At 53.1% G+C, this 18,412-nt stretch overlaps 1 protein-coding gene across 4 annotated transcripts in view; it reads right to left on the bottom strand.

Moving 5' to 3' along the window:
• The window catches only part of SH3PXD2B (SH3 and PX domains 2B), a 78,383-nt gene extending 60,308 nt beyond the window's left edge, over positions 1–18,075 (bottom strand). For all 4 annotated transcript variants that reach the window (XM_029998171.1, XM_029998173.1, XM_029998172.1 and 1 more), the window contains exons 1-2: positions 17,886–18,075; positions 4,894–4,974 (exon numbers count right to left, since the gene is read on the bottom strand). In XM_029998171.1, coding sequence (XP_029854031.1) covers positions 4,894–4,974; positions 17,886–17,957 — 153 coding nt within the window. In that variant the 5' untranslated portion in view covers positions 17,958–18,075. The remainder of the gene's footprint in view (positions 1–4,893; positions 4,975–17,885) is intronic.
• Between the last annotated feature and the right edge of the window lie 337 nt (positions 18,076–18,412).

The raw sequence follows: 18,412 nt of genomic DNA, 5'->3' as shown, positions 1-18,412 counted from the left end.
AGCTCCATCACGGCCTGCAAGCAGCTCACTTTGTGACCGATCGGATCTGCTCCCAGCTGTGGAGACACAAGCCTTGCTGTTCAGGATGCAAAACAAGACAGGACTGAGAAGAGCCAGGCAAAGACTCCTAGTCAAGTAGAGGATGGCTGCAGCCGAAAGGCAGAGGAGGCCAGGGACACGGAGCGGGGCTCCTGCCTGGGGAAAGCACGGGGGTCTGGTAATAGTGGGAAAGGTGTAAAAGGGTCAAGTTTGGGTGTAAGGACATTTTAGGAACATAGTGAGACAACAATGCCTCTTGGTCACATGAAGACTTGAAACGACTACCATCGTGGCTGATGAGCTCATAATTACAGACTGGGGAAAATATGTTTCTTTTTGGGGGTTTCCATAAAAAACACAAAATACAAGCCAGTATCTGTTCTCTAACCAACAGTGTCGCGCCTTACAGCCAATCGTTTCAAGAGGATCCTTCCAAGAGACTTGTTAACCTCTGCCCGAGTGATGCATCCGACACGATCCAATGGAGCCCTGCAGTCACTGCACGGCTCTTCCCCCATCGGCACGGCTGGAAACATCTCTCAGGCATGCAAGACCCCGACGCTCTATCTCTGTCCACCAGAGACAGCCACTCACATATCTGATTACCAACTTCCATGCCAGCTAACATTTCCAGCGTACCTGCCAGCCCCAATTAGTGTCCAGAATACAACTGGCATCCTCGCAAGCATCAGTTTTATTGCCTTTATTTCTTAGGAACAGCATCCATCTGCTCCCAATAGCTCACATCTGGCATACTGAGTGTTACGAAAGAGCCTCAATCCTATTCAAAGGGAATTATTCCTCCAGCCAAGAGATTCATGCAAAACTGAGTTTAGTATTTGTAGTTACAAATTTACTACAAATCATACAGTTACCCGAGGTTTCAAACTTTAGAATTACAATTTCATCTAGGGCTTGTTTTTTAATCCCTAAAAAATTGCTCTTATGTAAATCACCGTGTGACGAAAAACATTTATGGAGAAAGCTAGGGGAAGTGGTAGGAACTTGAGCACAGAGGATCTACACAGCAAAAACGCTCCTGAGCACTGCCCAGGTCCCTGAGGGTTTCCTCCTGCAGTGAGGAGTGTATAGGAGGTGAAGATATTCCTCGGCTTAAGCACTCCCTTCCCAATTTCACCACCTGGCACGGTATACGCCGAGCCTTCCTGTGATGACCCCAGACCAGGAGAGGGTATGACCTGCGCACAGGGATGAGGGCCACCACTTCATCTGCTCAAAATGCCGGTCTGGGACTGGGAGGAAGCATCCTGCGCCTCATGCTGGGACACAGGAGCTGAATTGGGGAACGAGTGTCGGTCACCAGCCCTTAGAGAGGAGGCGACAATCTCCTGCGTGACAGCAGATGGCCCGCGGTGTGGTCAACAGAATGAAAAAAGGTAATTAGGCAGAGAGAGGAGGTCTTGCCACCCTTGGAAGAGAAAAGCAGGGTGGTGCTTGGAAAGGCTGCTACAGCAATGAGCTGTAAACCAGGCCTTCTGCAGAAGAGGGCCAGCCTCGGGTATCAATGACAGCCAAAGGGAAGAGCTGTGGAAGTTCACAGTATTCAGACAAAACCTTGAACGCTCCCAGCTGATAACAGCACAGCCTGCAGCATTACTGCGACCAGCGAGGTGGCTTTTGACATTCCCCATTCCAGTATGGGAACGTGGCTGGTCTGATGTCTCTGCATCCAGATGGAGGCAGAGACCAGCACTGGGAGAACTCCAGGCTTCACCCCTGTTTCGGCTGAGTTGGCAGTTTGTGTTTTGAGTGTCATTCCTGCCTGGCTGGGGAGGGAAGGACACTTTGCCCTCCGGTTGCAGTGGGAGCAGGCTAGCCGGTGAGGCTGCCAGTAGTAAATGCGCATGTGTTTTACTTGGCTCTACTCCTAAAATAATTGTTTGGCCACAATGGAAGGTGACAAGCGATTCTGCCGTGGCCCCTCAGGGAACATCAGGAGAAAATCCCCAACCATTCATGTGACTGTGCCTGGGCTGCTCTGAACTGCGGCATCACATCAGCCTGGGGGTCAGCCCCTACCAGCCCTCGCTCCTGCCCCAACAAGTTCTCTCTCCTACTTGGATCAAATGTCTTCCTTGTCCTCCTGCCTGGGCTTAACAGGAGGGTCACTGACAGCAAAAGAGGGTGCACCAACCTTCACCCGAATATGGCCAGAGCTGCTATTGAAAAAACAAAACCCTGCTCGGCTTCTGGCAGGAGTGTGGAAAGTGCAGCCTGAACCACTGGGAACATAGATATTAAATTAACAAATATCTCTACCCAAACATGCATGTACTGTGATTGCTCAAGGTCCTAAGTATGAATAAATTTGGATGGATTTTCAATAGATAACATGGAAGACAGATTCTTGACACAGGGATCACCTGCAACTCAAGTTTCCAATTCTTCCTCCAACACGTCAAAAAGATCATCAGAACTGGACCCGGGAAAATATTTTTCCTTCTTACTTTGTTTTCAGAAGCAGCCGAACCATTGTGGCCAATCAATTATTGTGTGGGGGTTTTTGGTGATGGTTTTTGGTTTTGTTTTTTGTTTTTTTTTTTTAAAATAACCAGAGGCATGAATAATTTCCAGCATGGAAAATTTCTGCCTAAAGAGCTAAAATTGGCATAGAATCATCCAACAGTCATATAATAAAGGCCTCCAGCAACGGCAACAGTTAGTGCTACCAAGCCTACCTAGAGCATTTTTTTCCACTGTGCTAAGAGGATCTGTTTCACTCCTCGCCTTTCAATCCAATTTCCACTGTACTGCACCACAAGTTTAAAATAAGGACACCAGGAAGCATGTGCGATAAGGGGGAAGGAAGGGAAAAACCACAATTTCATTCATTCTTTCAACAGAGCCAAAAAGGAGTGGTTACTTTTTTTCTTTTTTTTTTTTTTTAAAGAAAAAGCTGCAGGGAGCGAGGAAGGGGGGAGATGTTTGCTTTAGACTTTCCCATCTGCACCATGATATATATAAAAAACACCTCTGCCTCTAAAGGTGCCCCAGCGTGTTTTGCAGAGCCAGTTTGAGTCTCTGGCTCCAGACAGCCTCCAGTGATGATGCTTTCTACCTAGGAGCATGCATAGCTCCAGCCAAGATGAAAGGGGAGAAAGAGAGGAAGGATGACCACTATTTCCCTACATGTCCTTCCTCTCGAGGAGCAAGGCAGCCCAGGGAAACAGCACAGCTGGAGGCACCGGTTTATCACCGGTAAACCCCAAAAGACTGTGCCCCCCTTGCAGCAAACGACGGCGTGAGCTTGGCTGCCACCTTGGAGTACCAGTGAAGACGAGATGCTATGGAGAAGGAAGCGCTGAGCTCCATTTCCTTCCAGCCCTGGCTGCTGCCCAACAGCTGTTCCCTGTTTATTTACTTTAATATTTCCTTGGTTACACAAGCAGCTGCACACAGCTTAACCCCTGCCTGCACCAGCAGCCGCCCGTGCCACCCTACCTTACCTTGCCCAGCGTGATGCCGCAGGACAGCAGCATGGGGCAGGGTAGGGACACCCAGGGTCTTGCCAAAGCCAGGCTCTCGCTGGCTGGCCAGGTCTTACTCGACGTGGTCACCCTCATGGCCACGTCCACCGCTCTGCAGAAGGTCCCTTGCTGGGCAGGGGACAGGGCACCTTCGACGTGAGAAGCCGTCTCGCACAATCCCGGGCTTCACAGGCTGACCTGCAGCCAGCTGACCAGCTGAACCTGGGAAAGCCATCTGGATTCCCATGGGCTTGCTTCGCTGGGCAGGCCCAGATGCGCTGTAATTTTAGCAGCGGATTTGTGTCTGGATGCAGCGATTTCGGGAAAGGCATCCTCATTCCCGGGCAACCACAGCACCCTTTCAAATAAAGCGTATAGCCAGGATCAACTTCACGTGAGCAGGTCGCTGGAGGCAGAGGGTGCCCAGCTCCTCTCCGAGTCCTGCGCGCAGGCCAGGAGGGACATGCCAGTGATTTTTCTGGCAGCTGCTGCTGGTCCACAGATCACTTCATGCATTTTCCTTTCTCATCTGCACAGAGCCTGTTCCAGCAGCTCAGTTTGTGTTTTGGCTCATAAAGCTCAGCCAGACCCCTTGGCTCATCTCCACCAAGGAGGGGGTGGAAAACACCCTTTGCCTGCTTGCCCAGAACACCGGCTTCAGTTTTCTGCAACTCAGCCTGTCCCAATTGCATTTCCAGCCTCTTTCCTCCCTCCTGGCTCCATTTTCTTCCCGGCTCCCCCCTGCACCAGGAAGGCAATTGCTAAAGCAGCTGCTGTCAGCTGCCCTCCAGGCTGGCACTGCTCTGCACCGGGCAGCGGGCATATCCCCAGCGCCTGCTCCCCGAAACGCCAGCCAGCAAGACACGGACCCAGGGAATCAGCACTTTTCAGCAGCAACCCTGTTTTGGCTGTGATAGCAGCTGGGAAAGGCATGGTATTAGCTCCGCAGGAATGGAATTTGGGTCCAACTTTAACAAAATTCCCCCCCCAAAGCAAACAAAAAACCCGAACAAAAACCCCACCAGTTGCACAGATTTCTGTTGCAGGAATTCAAACACACCTATGCAGCCCTGCGTGCATTTAGTCTAGGGACTGACAGCAGAACTTTAAGAGTGGGACAAGCAAAAGACCCAGGGTGTTCCCACCGATATGCAAGAGGCACTGGAGTGAAGAGTCCAGCTTTTGAGGTTGTTTGTTCTTGCTTTCTCAAGGATGTCCAAAATTGTGTTTAAGCTTCCTCAAATCAAAACATTTTCTGGTAGATTACAAAAGGCATGCTTAGTGTAAGGCAGAAACCACACTTCTCAACTGACCACAACTTTCGACCCTCTGAAGTCAAAACCCCCAAAACTGGCAAAATGCTTACCTGCAGGTCAAAGAACTTGCTGTACCGTCGGTATATGACTTCTGTGGACCCATTGGACCAGGTGACTTTGATAATGTACACCTGTAGGGAACAGAGGAAGAAATCAGAGATGAATGACCCAACAACCTGCACCACAACCCAAATGCTGCTAAAGCTGTCAATGCAGCCCCCACAGCTGAGCATCAATCAGGGAAGTTCATGGGACCACTTAAAGTCATTTCAGCACTACTAGAAAATATGTAAGATTAAATTATTAAGCTCCACTGCTGCAACTTAACTGTGCACTAAATGCTTATTGATAGTTGTGAACTAAGACAGCTCCCTATCCCTAAATAGGGGCATACATCAAATGTGAAAGGGCAATTCTGTATAGAAAGACAATTGAAGTCTCTCCAAACACAGACACTTGGCTACCCCATCTATGGCTGCAGCATCAAGTTTGATGTCAAGATCCCAAAACTGCAACCCGCAGCGTGCCGCACCGTGCACCACCGCCAGCCTGGGTCCCAGGGCTGGGGCTTCCAAGAACTCAAACCCACAAGGTTCAAAACTCCGTCTGTTCTTCCACAAGCAGCTCTGAGGTTCTGTTTACTTAAACTTGCTGGGGTGCAAATTAGCCTCCTGTTCCTTAAAATGCTACACAATCAGTCCTAGTAATTGCAGGTTATTCACAGACCGTATGACCAAGCTTTTAATGGTGATGAATGCAAAAAAAAAAACCCCAACCCCCCCCCCACCCCTTTTTTTATTCTTCTATGAAAAACAACAAGCAAATAACAGAATTGGGCAATTACTTATCTAATGTCCTCGCTTGTTGCTCACAGAAACCAAAGATAACCCTTGATGAGATGCCAGCGTAACACTCAAGTGATGCAAACCTCAGCCTTCACTAATTGATAACAGATTGACTAAGCAGAACGAGGGCATATTAATTTTTTCTTCTAACTCTCATGTCCTGCTTATTTCCACCACAAATTCCAGTATCATTTCACTGAAGCAGGAATAAAACTTTCAGAAGCTCATGTAAACGGACCTGCTAGAACTCCATTTAACATAATGAAGCATGAAGGCTCTTAGGATGCTGATGTTTTGGTATTTAAAACAGAATCTCTTGAGAGTTCCACAAGGTTTCCCACAGAGACGCACTTTTTTCCAGATGCTGGAATGTGACCAACATCCCAGCCCAATATTGAAACTCAAACACCAGGAGACTCAAATGGACAGCACAACACTAAATTATTTGAGGTCATCAAACCTGAATGCTGTACTAAAAATCTAATTGAAATCTCACTCTGCTGCTCAGACAGCTGATGCAGCATGACCTACCAAGGTGAGAAGACTCCTGAGGAGCCACAAACTCTTCGCGGCAGAATCACTTCCAAGTGAAGACAAAAAGAGGCAGCGAGATGAAGCAAATTCTTACTGCTAAAATAAAGAACTTCAGTACTTTCAACACAGCAGTTCAATGACCACTTTTCTTAAACCAGATGATCAGCCCAAACACAGCTGCGACTGGTTTGCTGACTTGCAGTGAGCTGGCCAGGTGTCACAGGCAACCCCATCCTCTCCCAGACAAAATCCGAATTGCTCAGCATCGCCTCACAGGCCTTATTCAGCTAACCACAATCCTCTCCTTTCGTTCACAAATTCTTTTTTTGAGCTGAAGGACCTGCGCTTTCCGCATATTAACACAAGGAGACAGCTGTGGACACCTGGATGGACTGTGATTTGCTACAAGGGAGGCCCAGACACTGTGCTTACTTATCAACAAATGTGGCTTGACAAGTGCTCTGCATTGGGTTAGGCACAATACCCATTCAAGAACATGCTTCTAGACTTCAGCAGGTCAGGGACAGTTTGGCTGACCACAGTTTGCAATGAAAACTGGTAAAGTTGCATGATGTGACCTCTGAAGTATCTGACAGCATCTGTACAGTTGCCACCATACCATCAGCAAACTAAGCGTTAACTTGACGCTAAGTAAGCATCCAAGCTGCCTTTACCCTCACCCCAGGACTTGCTGGCAGGCCAGCATGAGCTCATTTTGGTTGGAAGCTCAGCTGATATCCTAGCTTTCTTACCAGTCTACAACACTTTACGGGGTTATATCACTGCTGGCTGCCTGCCTGGAGAAAGCCTTCCACTGGGGCAGGAGGAAAAGCCAACTTTTCTTCATTGTTTATTCCTATCCTGCCTTTATTTGGAGTCAACAGCTTATTAGACTGGGATTTTAATCAGGATGTGGATTTGCTCAAGCAAAAATGAATTCAGAGCTCCTAAGGGTAATAAAGCCATGAGATTTGAGGGCACACCACGTTTTATTATACCCTTTGCAATTGAGGGAAGGAGCATTTCTCCCAACCGATGAGCTCACTCCCATTTTGCTGAAATGCAGATCTCCCAGGAGTCTGGAAAACTGTTTCTTGCACATCCCATTTGAACAGCAGAAAGGTCTCTGGGGGTATCTCCTCACCTACGTGTGGAAAGCAGAAAAGATGGGGAAGCCCACAGGAACGGGAGCTCCTCAGCATCTATAAAAACACTGTCTCAGTAAAGCTGGCTTCCTCTCTCCTTGTGAATATTCCTTGTCCTTCACTCCGACAGCCCCATCCCACTGAGGTATTCTGTTGGCCAAAACCATCACAGATCTTGGTCTCTGCCAATAACTAATCCAGTCCCTGCTGTCCTAGGGATAAAAAAGACACCAGAAAACATAACTCAGGTGCTCTCCTCAACTAACAACAAAAGTGCAGGTTTTGAAAGGTATGAACAGTGCAGTCAGCCACCCAGAGATGCTTTTCACAGGGACTGGAGATGATGAGGCACCAAGCTCCTACAGCCACCCACACATCCCTTTCTCAGGTGCTTTTGGAAGACACTTTCAATGATTAAGACAGTTTTGAAAACATTGCACTTGGTCTGAAGTTTCCCCTCCCGGCCTGGCACTGCACCATGTCCTGCCAGGAGCAGCCACCATGAAGTAGCAGCCCAAACAAACCCAATTTTGTCCCTGTAGGAGCCATCCCATTACCCGCTCCAACAACCCTCGGTCCTGCAGAGGCTGCTCCGAGGACAGGCTTTTTCCCAGCCCAGCTGTGTGGGTGAGGGCATGTGGAAACAGTTATTTCATGGGTCTTCTCCAGCTCTGATTTCTACGGTCCTTCAAAGAAATAACACAGAGAAACAACCAGCAGGCCTTTTCCATGGAAAGAGCAGGGAGATCTGCCGGGGCTGCAGCTGGCGCTGCCTCGGGGACGCGTACCCACGGGGAGCACCGCTGGGAACGGGGGGGACGCTGCCGCTCGGATCCCGCTCCACCGATTCCTCGAGGGGTGGGGAGAGCTGAGCAGATGGCAGGGAGGCGGCGGGCAGCCAGATCCAGGAGGGGGGCTTTGCAACCCCATCACGTGGGCTGGGCCCCTGGCCAAAACCAACAGGCAGAGCTATCGAAATATTTACAGCCCTTCCCGGGCCAGTGGCGGGGTCTGCACCATGGAAGGGAACTAGCTGACTCGGTGAAACCCAGGAACCGGCGGCTCCCCTCCCTCCCTCCAGAAAGGACACCTTACCCTGCCCCACTCCCACCCCCAAGAGCCTCCATCGCTTGCCCCGCTCCAGCCTACGTTGCTGCACGTGTGTCACGTCAAACCCCGCTGCTAGGTCCGATGCCTGAAGGCAATGGGCCAAGCTGAGCTTTGGAAGAGGCATTAAACACCGGGGCTGAACCCTCCTTAGCTTCATTTCAGCCACAAGTCAGGGGAGCATAGCTGAAATTCACACCCACGCTTCTGAAATCCTTGAGACACAGCTCAGGGCATTTGTCCTACAAGAGCAAGGCGAGAAGAGAGGTACAGAGCTTTCAGGGTCGCTCGAATACCCTCAACCCCCTGCTTTCAGGATTAAGAGAGCCCCACGCACGCACCCTCAGCCCCCCATCACTCCTCTCCCAGCCGCCAGCTCCCCTGCCCTCGTGCCATGAAACCGCAGTCCCGTGCTGCAGCAAGCCCATGTTATGGAGCAGGAGGAGTTCCTGGCTGGACAACCTTGTCAGAGCCTCAGCAAAGACCAAAGCAAGAAGACAAGACCTGCCCTCCACTCCTGGGGAGGTACAGAGGCTACAGGGACAGTTTTGGAGGTGCAGGTAGATCTTGTTTAATGCTGGAGGAGAGGAGCACTTCACATTAATGCCAAATGCTCTCCACACTCCCGTCCCTCAGAGGGCAGAAACGGATCAGATCCTTCACAGAAAATGGAAACCTGCAGATGCAAAAGGCTGAACTCCGACAGACACCGTGAGGACTGGGCTCCAAAACTCCCTGGGCTCCTGAAACTCCCTATAAGTAATTGGTCACACACCAACTACTTAAAAATTACCAGTTGAGAAGTTTGCTATCAGGACCACCGCTGCCCAAGATTCTCCTTGGTTGCATTAGAAACCAAGTGCCCCAAACAGAAATATACAGATGGAAAAAGGCACAGGGGATCTTGCAGCCTGCCTGGCCCGGCATCACGAGCTCGGTCCCCGTGGTGTCCCTCCGGCATGACCCCGTGCCTGCCACCGCATCTCTGGAGAGGCAGCTCGGAGGGAGAATGGGCCAGTGGAAAGTGGGACCTAAAACCTTCGTAAGGAAACTGTCAAAAAATGACAGGTTGCTAAAAGAAATGCAAATGGCACCTGGCCAACCGTAACAGAGCTGTCAACGAGAGCTGCCAGTCAGCTCACGTGGCAGTGAGGGCTCTGCAGCCCTGGGGGAAACACGCTGGCAACTCGCAGCGGGCAAATGCCAGAGGGAGATCTGGGACATTCCTCCTGGGCAGGATGGCAACCCAGGCGGGGAGCGAGCTCCAGCGTCGGGCATCACCAGAAGAGCAGGGAGGCCAAAGGAGCCAGCTCAGACACACATCCAGAGCGGTCGAAGTTGCACGGACTAGAACACGAGAACAGAGGGGACGAGAAGCCAGCGCAAATTATCTCTATCTGAAAGGGCAGCCAGAGATTTAATTTTTTTTTTTTTTTTTTTTTTTCCTCTTGAAGAAACAAAGTAGCAAGCATAAGCCCTGGGAGCTGTCAGACCTCAGAAGTATTTTTCCAGGGACTGATAAAGAGCCTCTGTGCTGCAGATAGCAATGGCTCCTGGTGACTTCCACTGCTCAAAGGGACCGAGGACTCTGGAGTCCTTCAAAAGCCCTGTCTTGTACGTTCCCCAAGAGGCACATTGTCCCATGCAACAACATGGCTAGAGAGAGGAGATGATTCAAGCAGCTGACTTGAGGCAATGGAATTAAGAACAGATACTAAAAAAAAAAAAAAAAAACAAACCAGAAACAGTTTCCCGTTCTTGAAACATGAGGCTATGTGACCTCCTAGAAGAATCACTTCTGCACTCCTTGCATAAACACACTCCGGACATGCACAAAACACAACCTGGGAAGCAGCCTGGACTGCTTAAGTTTGAGTAGGAAGAAGGCAGACTGAGTTGCAGGAAAACCTAGAGCTACAGTTTTGGCCTCTTTCCTCCCACAGGAGGAATTTTCCCAAGTTTTCCAAGGAGACTTGCAAGGCATCCTGGTGGGGGTGTGGAGGGCACACGTAAAGCGCACAAGTAAGGCTTTGGGGAGAGGGCAGCTCCTGGCTGGCCTGCGAGCTCTCTGCCGGGCACCCAGCACACGGCTGAAGGAGGCAGCAAGTCCACCCCGAGCTCAGCACTATCCAGCTACCCCAGCTTGAGCCCAGGAGCAGCACGCCCACGCTGACACTGCCCTGCAAGCCAACAACCCACCAGCAGCCCTCCCAGGCACAGCGCAGCCCTCCCTGGGTCGCTCCGCAGCAATCCCGGCGCTTCCTCGGCCCGAAGCATCCCCGTGCCCAGAGCTCCCGCACGCCGAGACCCTCCCATTTCCACGCCAGAGGCAGGTGAACAACGGCAGGGCGGAAAGCAACGCCACGGTCGCTTGGAAAGACACCTCCACGGGGCTGCAGGGACACGCAGCTCTGCCCACCCGCCACCGACGGGCATCAGCGTAGGTCCCCAGCCACTCAGCAGAGCTCCTACAGCAAAGCCAGACGTAACAGCCTCCAGCAGAGGCAGAGCTGTCTGCAGAGCTGTTTCCAATGGGTTTGAGCCTGTGTGGTCTCGGGTCCAGGGAGACTACGCACAATAAACCTCTCTGTGGAAAACTCCACATATTTAAAGCATCTTTCGCCAGCAGAGGGGAAAAAGCATCAGTCTCTATTCCACACGCACTTCCCCACACCCCAAAACACGGGGAAGCAATGCGAGAGCCTTGTACCCTGGCTTCGGCCGCTGCCGCGAGAAAGGAGCGCCGAGAAATTCAAAGGGGCAGAGAAACCGAAGCAGCTGAGGGATCAAGCCAAGCCAAAGTGGGGTTTAATATAGAGAAGGGAGTGGGAAATTGTAAGAGGAAAAGAAAAAAGAAGGAGGGAGGTGGCTGGAAACAAAGAAAGTTCTTGGCGGCGAGCTGCTGTGTTTGGCCCCTCTCCACCAGCCTTCGCCACTGCAGGCGTACAGGGCTGGGGAGGGGAGTGCGGGGCTCTTGCGCTGTGGGACACCAAAGCTTGGAGTGGGAGAGGGACAGCCAGCCCCCAGCTCCATCCCTGGACACCTTGCCACCCCCTTGCTCCTGCTCTGTGGACAGGGGTTGTGCCAGTTCAGACGACACTGGGAAAGTCACGGAGAAGCGATCCCAGTGGTAACCGCAGGGCGTCAGGGATGCTGCCGCGGTCCCTCTGGTCTAGCAGAAGAGAAAGGCAGAAGCAACAAGTCATTGCTGGAGGGAGGAGCTGGGTAACGGGGTTGCAGGCAGCGAAGGACAGGCACAGCAAATAACCCAAACTAAACTGCCCACGCACCCAGGACTACAAAGCAGCCACCTCCCCTCGCTCCAATTCATCCCTTCGACTGTACCCTCCCTAAAATCCCAGCGAGTGACAGCTCTTCCCACTCCGCTGTTGTACAGCTCGCCAGGGCACAGCGCTGCCTGAGCACTCAGCCAAAGCTGCCGAGATGAAAAGTGCACGCGCGTGGGGTTACGCGAAGCATGGGAAGCCCAAAGACAACCCATGGAGCCCCACTCGGCCGTGGCGCAGACCCCTGAGTCGTACAACACGTGCACCCGCTTGTTTGCTCTGAGTCACACTGAAGATCAAACATATGGATTCGTTTGTTTCCTATTTCCCACTGCTACGTGAAACAGCCGGAAGATAGAGATGCCCTCCAAAGCGAAGCTGAGAGGGATCAAGGTCACCAGACCTCCGAGCAGGCAGAGGCGGTGGATGGCCTGGGTGCTGAAGTTCACTGCTGGAATGGAGTACGAGCACCAGCCTACCACACAGAGCTGCATCCACCTCAGCGGCCGTGTGCCAGGCAGGATTTGGCCCTTCCACTGAACTGCGACATTCGAGGTTTTCAACAGCCTTAAGTAACGTGACTGGGGAAGGAAAACAAAGGAGAGTTTGCGTTTGAGTGTCGGTTTTCATCCGCAAAGCCAACAGCGCTCCCTTAAGCTCCAGCTCTCCTGAGAGGCGAGGGGGAAGGAAGGATCGGTCAGCTCTGTAATGCTGTGCAGCAGAGCAGGGCCAGGCGCAAGGACGGGTCCAAATTTCGACCAGCTACAGGCTCCAAACGCCCTGCCTGTGGCCCGCCTCGAGCAGCAGAGCGTCAGCCAGCTGACAGGAAACGGGATGAGATACAGCAGAACCACAGGATACAGCAGCAAAACATCACTAAGGATGCTGAGAAAGCCCTCAAACCTCTTGAGGCCACCGATACTCAGAAATTCCTCGCTGCGGCAGAGACTCCAGCTTCCTGGGTTCAGCCTTGCTTCATACATTCTGGTTTTGCTTTTGCTCTCTTTCATTCCTAGTTTAGTTAACGGCCCCTGCATAGATTTCACACTATTCATTTTAACCTCCTGCTCCCTCGGTCTAAATGCACCCAGCTACTTCAGTTCCCCACAGGACATTCCCACCATACCAAGAGCACGGTCACCCTCCCCAGAGAGCATAGCACAGGGGGAGTCATCCCCTAATGCCCTTTTTAAGCCAAGCAACCGGTATGATTCACAACGGCAGAAATAACGCAGCTGTACGAGGTGATACTGTGCCAGGTCCCCACAGAGCTCTGCTCCAGCTGGGCAAGTCAGGACCAGGGAACCATGACACACAGGTCCACGGGGGACACGTTCTTCAGAAGACATCTTCTCCTCTGTACGTATAGGGCACGGAAGAACCACTGAATCTGCAGATCAGCAGCTCTCATCCTCTTGCCATTCGAGCACTCTTCTCTGAATGCTCCGTAATGAATTCCAGATAAGCAATGGGATTGGGTTGGACAACAAAGGAAACCACGAACGGCCTCACCACTACAAGGAACAGGAGCAGAAAAGACACCTACCATCACGTCACAAATTCCACATCAAAAATGTAACACACTTACTTTTTGAATGTGGTTTTCATCAAACTTGTTTTAAAATATCTATAGATGCTATCAACTAGGCACCAGATTCCAACATGCGCTGTTAATTACTTTTGCAATGCAGCTGCCACAAATGAGGTGGTTCAATATGCATGGGTATTCACCTTGTTTAAAGTTTGCAATCTTGTTAACTGAGCTTGCAGAATAAATATATGCTGCACACTTTGTTTAAATTTCCCTTTTTCAAAGTGATACATGTGTGCATGGAGGCTGGGAAAGGAAGTCCTGCAAGAGCATAGTCCAAGTTTCCCAATAAACTAACACAACCAAAGAGCACGCTGCTCTCTCTTTCCTGTCGGACATATATATACAATTTTGCTTTGTGCTCTAGAGCAACCATTTAAAACTATATGAACTATGGAAAAGTTCTTGGTGGACAGGTTGTAGAAATGAAGGCGCGATTCAATGGCATCATTATTAACACATAGAACAACACACACAAATTTCAGCTGTATTAAAATGAAAGGTCCTGAAGCTTGCCTAGGGGCAAAAAAACCTACCAAAATCTGGATTTAGTAGGGTAAAGCTTTATTTTAGGGCTTCTACTAGAGAATAACAAACACAAAACTATAAAAAGATCCCGTGTGAAGTCCTTTAAAGGAAAATTTAGTCTGTTTCAACTATGGCTTTGTTTTGGGTCTTTTCTGAATAAACATTCATTTATCAGAACTTGAGACTTGGCCAGACCATAGAAATGACAGTCTGCTACTCTGTCGCCCAGAATGATTATTTTTAAACTTTGCTCTTGGACTTTGCCTTTTCAGATTTGCAGTATGGCCCGGAAGCCCTCGCCGGCAGCATCCCTGAGGGGCATGAGCTGTAATCACTTAACGTAGGATCGTATGGGAAATGTCACTGCAGGGTGACCCTTCAGCCACTGCCTGAAGGATGGGAGTCCCCTTCTTCACTTGGACAAGAGGCTGCTGAGATCCCGAGCTGGGTTGTTCTCTCTCGACAGGATCAGAGCAGTGCATCCTGCAACAAACACCTGTAAAAAGATCATTTCTCACTGCCCCTTCCAGGTACTGCCCATGAAAAAACTTGAAGACACAAGCAGCACAAGTGCAGTTGAAGCAGGCGGGGTTAGCAGCCCAGGAGAGGTGCCACCGCAACACAGCATGATATGGTTTCACAGCCGGCAGAGCAAATTCAAGGCTCCTATCGCTCAGGGCAAGCAGCTCAGTTATCCTTCCCCTCTCGGCCCTTCCGCGTGTGTGAGTGGAGTTGGTTTGACAAGAACGGGAGCAGATATGTTGGCCTTGCACCATGCTAACACCATGGCAGCAAGAGCCTTCCAGAAGCACGAGGCTGACTGCAAGGAGAAAAGCACGCAAGGGGAAAACAGCCCTGCTAATTGCAATTTAGCCTAACCCCTGTAGTGGTGCTCACTGCGGTACCCACCAAAGGGTTTAACGTCTCACTAAGGAGGAGAGCAGTCAAGAGGCCATTGCCATTTCTCCTGTCCCCCAAATGCCCCTGAACACGCCTGAGCTTCCTTTGAATAACCCACCCAGCTCCTCCCACCCTCAGGTCAGGTACCAGGCTGTCACCAGGGTAAGGAAGACAGACAGGAGATCGGACAAGCACACTGTTGTCCTGGCGTATCCTTCCAGGGGAGTGCAGCCATCAGTCATACTGTGAGAATCAAGGAGACAGCACCACACCGGACTGATGCTCCCTTGCACCGGGATTCGAGGCAGGGCCATTCACAGGCACACACTCGAGGGCATGAGGCTGCGTTTGGGTCCACAGTTAAATCCCAACACTCGGCTCAGCACACATTCGAGCTGGCACCTGGCTACCCAAACCCTTCCCGGCACCTTGCTGGGTCCTTGCCCAGCCCAAGCCCCACAGTTTGGGGGAATATTGTGTCTCCTGCTTCAAATCAGAGATCCAAAAAAGCACAAGTTTTTGTCTTGGGCAACACAACTCTTTTTGTATTGATTACCAGGGTGATGAGCAAACCATGCTGGCCTGAATAGAGCTGGCCTTTCCTACAGCCCCTCCCCATCACAGGCATCAATAAGGACTTTGAAACAGTGGTTTGATCTCACTTTTCTGGGAAACTGGAATTCACGACTTTCTGCTGTGGCCTCACTGCAGCCAACACAACTGCACCTTTGTCCGGCGAAGAAAAGCCTCTCGCCGATGCAGAGGGGAGGCCGAGCCCGAGCAGTACGGGTCACTCGCCGGTCAGGCCAGTGCAGAGGCAATGGGAAGAAAAGCCGGCGTGCTCCTCCAGCCTCCCCGGAGACAACGAGTGGCTGCCTCAGGGGATGGAGAAGAGCACATTTATGCTCAGCAATGAGAAGCCAGAGAGCAAAGGTTTAACACATACACTTTGTGGTTGACTCGGATTTGCGGCGTGCCAGTAGATAGTCTAAAGTAAGATGACTCAGCCGCGACTTGCTGCCCCTCCTCTCCCTCTCTTTGCAAGAGAAGGAAGAAAAAAAAAGAAAAAAAGGTTTTGATTCCATATAATTAACTGGCTTTGAGAATCTGCCTAGTTCCTATCGATTCCCTCAAACAAGGTGAGCACTCCCATTCACTCCAGCGCTGCCCCGGGGAGGCTGCTGCCTGCAAGTTGCCTGCCCCTCCCTGGGCTCAGCCCCACCGCGAGCCGCGCTGGCTTGCGCTGCCAGGTTTCGGTCCAAGACAAGTACCGGGAAAGGTTAGAGACAAAGGACTCGAGCCACCGGTTGAGGAGGGAGCGGGCGGCCGAGCGGCCGGGCTGCACAGCTGACTGTCATGAGCTGCGTGCAGCCACCTTCTCCCACCGCCCTGGGAGCTTCTGTTCCAGTGCCCCCACCCAGCTACCCCACCATACATCTCCTCTTTTCAGAAAATACCTCTGTCCCGGTTTTCTATCCTCACAGGGATTATTTGTGCTATGCCCAACTCCACCCACCTCATCCCTGTGGGTGGAGGGTGAGCAGGGACAGTGCCCAAAACAGGGTGCACGTCCCAGCCATGGGGACACAGGTCCTGTGGGGTGTGCGGAGCCCCAAGCCCCAGCAAGGGAACAAGAACGCCTGAAGGGAGAGCGGAGGAGCAGCCACAGGCGACCCCGTCCCAGCCCCGTTACAGGACCTGACGGCGGTGCAACAGATCCGCCAAGACAAACAGAAGCGTGTGCAGCTCAGCAAACCTCCTCACGTACACGCTCCTCCAGATTGTATGCATAACCCAGCTACGATGAGTAAGTCTGGGATGGACACGGCAGGAAGGGGGGCACATCTGGAGCTGGGGCCAGGCTCAGCCAGAACTGATAAAGCCACAAGCAGGGCAGGAGAGGAAGAAGGGGCGATAAGGGGTTGGGCGGCAGCAGCCACATCACGTCCCTGGATGTGAGGAGGGGGTAACAGACTCCCTTTACCCTCCCCTCCATCCTGGCTAGAGCTGGCCTGCCTTCTGCTTTCCTCTGACTGTTGCTCACAGCCACAAGCCAGCCAGGGTGACCTGGAGAAGCCCCTCATCTCCCGAGAGCTCAGGGAGCCTGGCTCTGCCGCCACGACACGCTCCAGCCAGAGCGAACACCACATCCTCACGACTCAAATGTGCCATGAACAGCATGTCACTGGGTCACCCTTATCTAAGGCGAACGGGGCGGGGAGAACGTTTTGGTCTTTGTTTTAAGATTGTTGCCAGGATTCACCCTCAAGGTCTCCACGGATGCCTGGAAGCACACCAAAGTTTAAATAATAATAATAATAATAAAAAAGAAGAAACCCAACCCCTTCAAAAAACAGACAAACCCACAACAGTTTGGAAGATGCCCTGGAGCGTGCAGGAACACGCTCCCTGGGCAGCTCACGCAGAAGGGGTGCAGGGGACAGGAGGGAACACCTCACAGGGACGGCGGCACTGTCCCAGGCGCAGAAGGAAGGAGCCGGGTGGTCCCTTGACCCCGGACTCTGCAGCCAACAGGTTTCAGAGCCCCTCTGCCAAACGCTGCTCCCTCACTAAAGCAGAGGCACTTCTCGGTGGTGCCCCGGAGACGCCTCCTCCTCCTCCCGGGTGCCTGCTGCCCTGGGAGCCCCTCCAGCAAAATCCCGCCCGCAGCTATTCACGGGCACCTCCCGGCGGGTCCCGCACGGGGCCACCACCGGCGCTGCCCCCCCCCCGGCCCAGCGCCGCGATGTCCCCGCCCGCCTCCCCCGGTAGCGGGGGTCTGGGGGGGGGGGAAGAGGCAGCGCATCCCCCCCCCCCCCCCGCCAGCGGGATGGGGTACCGGGTGACCCCCACGGGAGTCGCCGGGGGTGGGAGCGGCAGACCGGCAGCGCTGCCCCGCTGCTCCTCCTCCTCCTCCTCCTCCCTCCCGCCCCAGGGCCGGGTCTCCTCGGCCGCTGCCCGCCGCCGGGGCAGCCGTGGGGGAGCGGGGCCGCCGGGGGCGGGGGTGGGCCGGCAGCGCCCGGCCTTTGTTCGCCCAGCGCCCGGCGCGACGAAGCGGGGCGTCCCGAGCCGAGGAGCCGAGCCGAGCCGAGCCGGGCCACTCACATAGTGCTTGTTGGGGATGCGTCGCTTCTGCACGTCCAGCACCTTCACCTCCGCGATGCTCCGCCTGGGCATGCCTCTGCCTCTGCCCCTCGCAGCCCGGCGCCAGCGGCGAAGCGGGGAGCGGCGGCGCTGGGGGGAGGCACTGGCGCACGCAGCCGGGACCGGAGCCTGCAGCGCCGCGCCGAGCCCAGCCGAGCCGAGCCGCCCGCCCGCTGCCGAGGGCGGGAGGCGGCCCCGGCCCGCCCCGGCCTATCCCGGCCGGCGGGGCGGCCCCACCGCCGCCTGCTTAAAGGGGCGATCGGCGCCGCCCGCCCCACGCGCGGCCGCCCCACGCGCGGCCGCCGGCTGGGGGGTGCACAGCCCCGCGGTGTGTCGTCGTCGTCCCCGTCCCCCCCCCCCCCCAGCCCGAGATGGAGAGGGGAGGACCGCTCGGCTGTGTGTGAGGGCAGAGTTTTTCAGAGGGTGCGGCCGGCCGCTTGCCCTTCGCGGGGAGGTGGCTGTGGGGGCTGTGAGGGGGTCCGGGCTTG

Source organism: Aquila chrysaetos, chromosome 22 (assembly GCF_900496995.4).
Source record: "Aquila chrysaetos chrysaetos chromosome 22, bAquChr1.4, whole genome shotgun sequence".
Lineage (NCBI taxonomy): Eukaryota > Metazoa > Chordata > Aves > Accipitriformes > Accipitridae > Aquila > Aquila chrysaetos.
The sequence above is the reverse complement of the archived record's forward strand: the minus strand, read 5'-3'. Positions and strand labels throughout refer to the sequence as shown.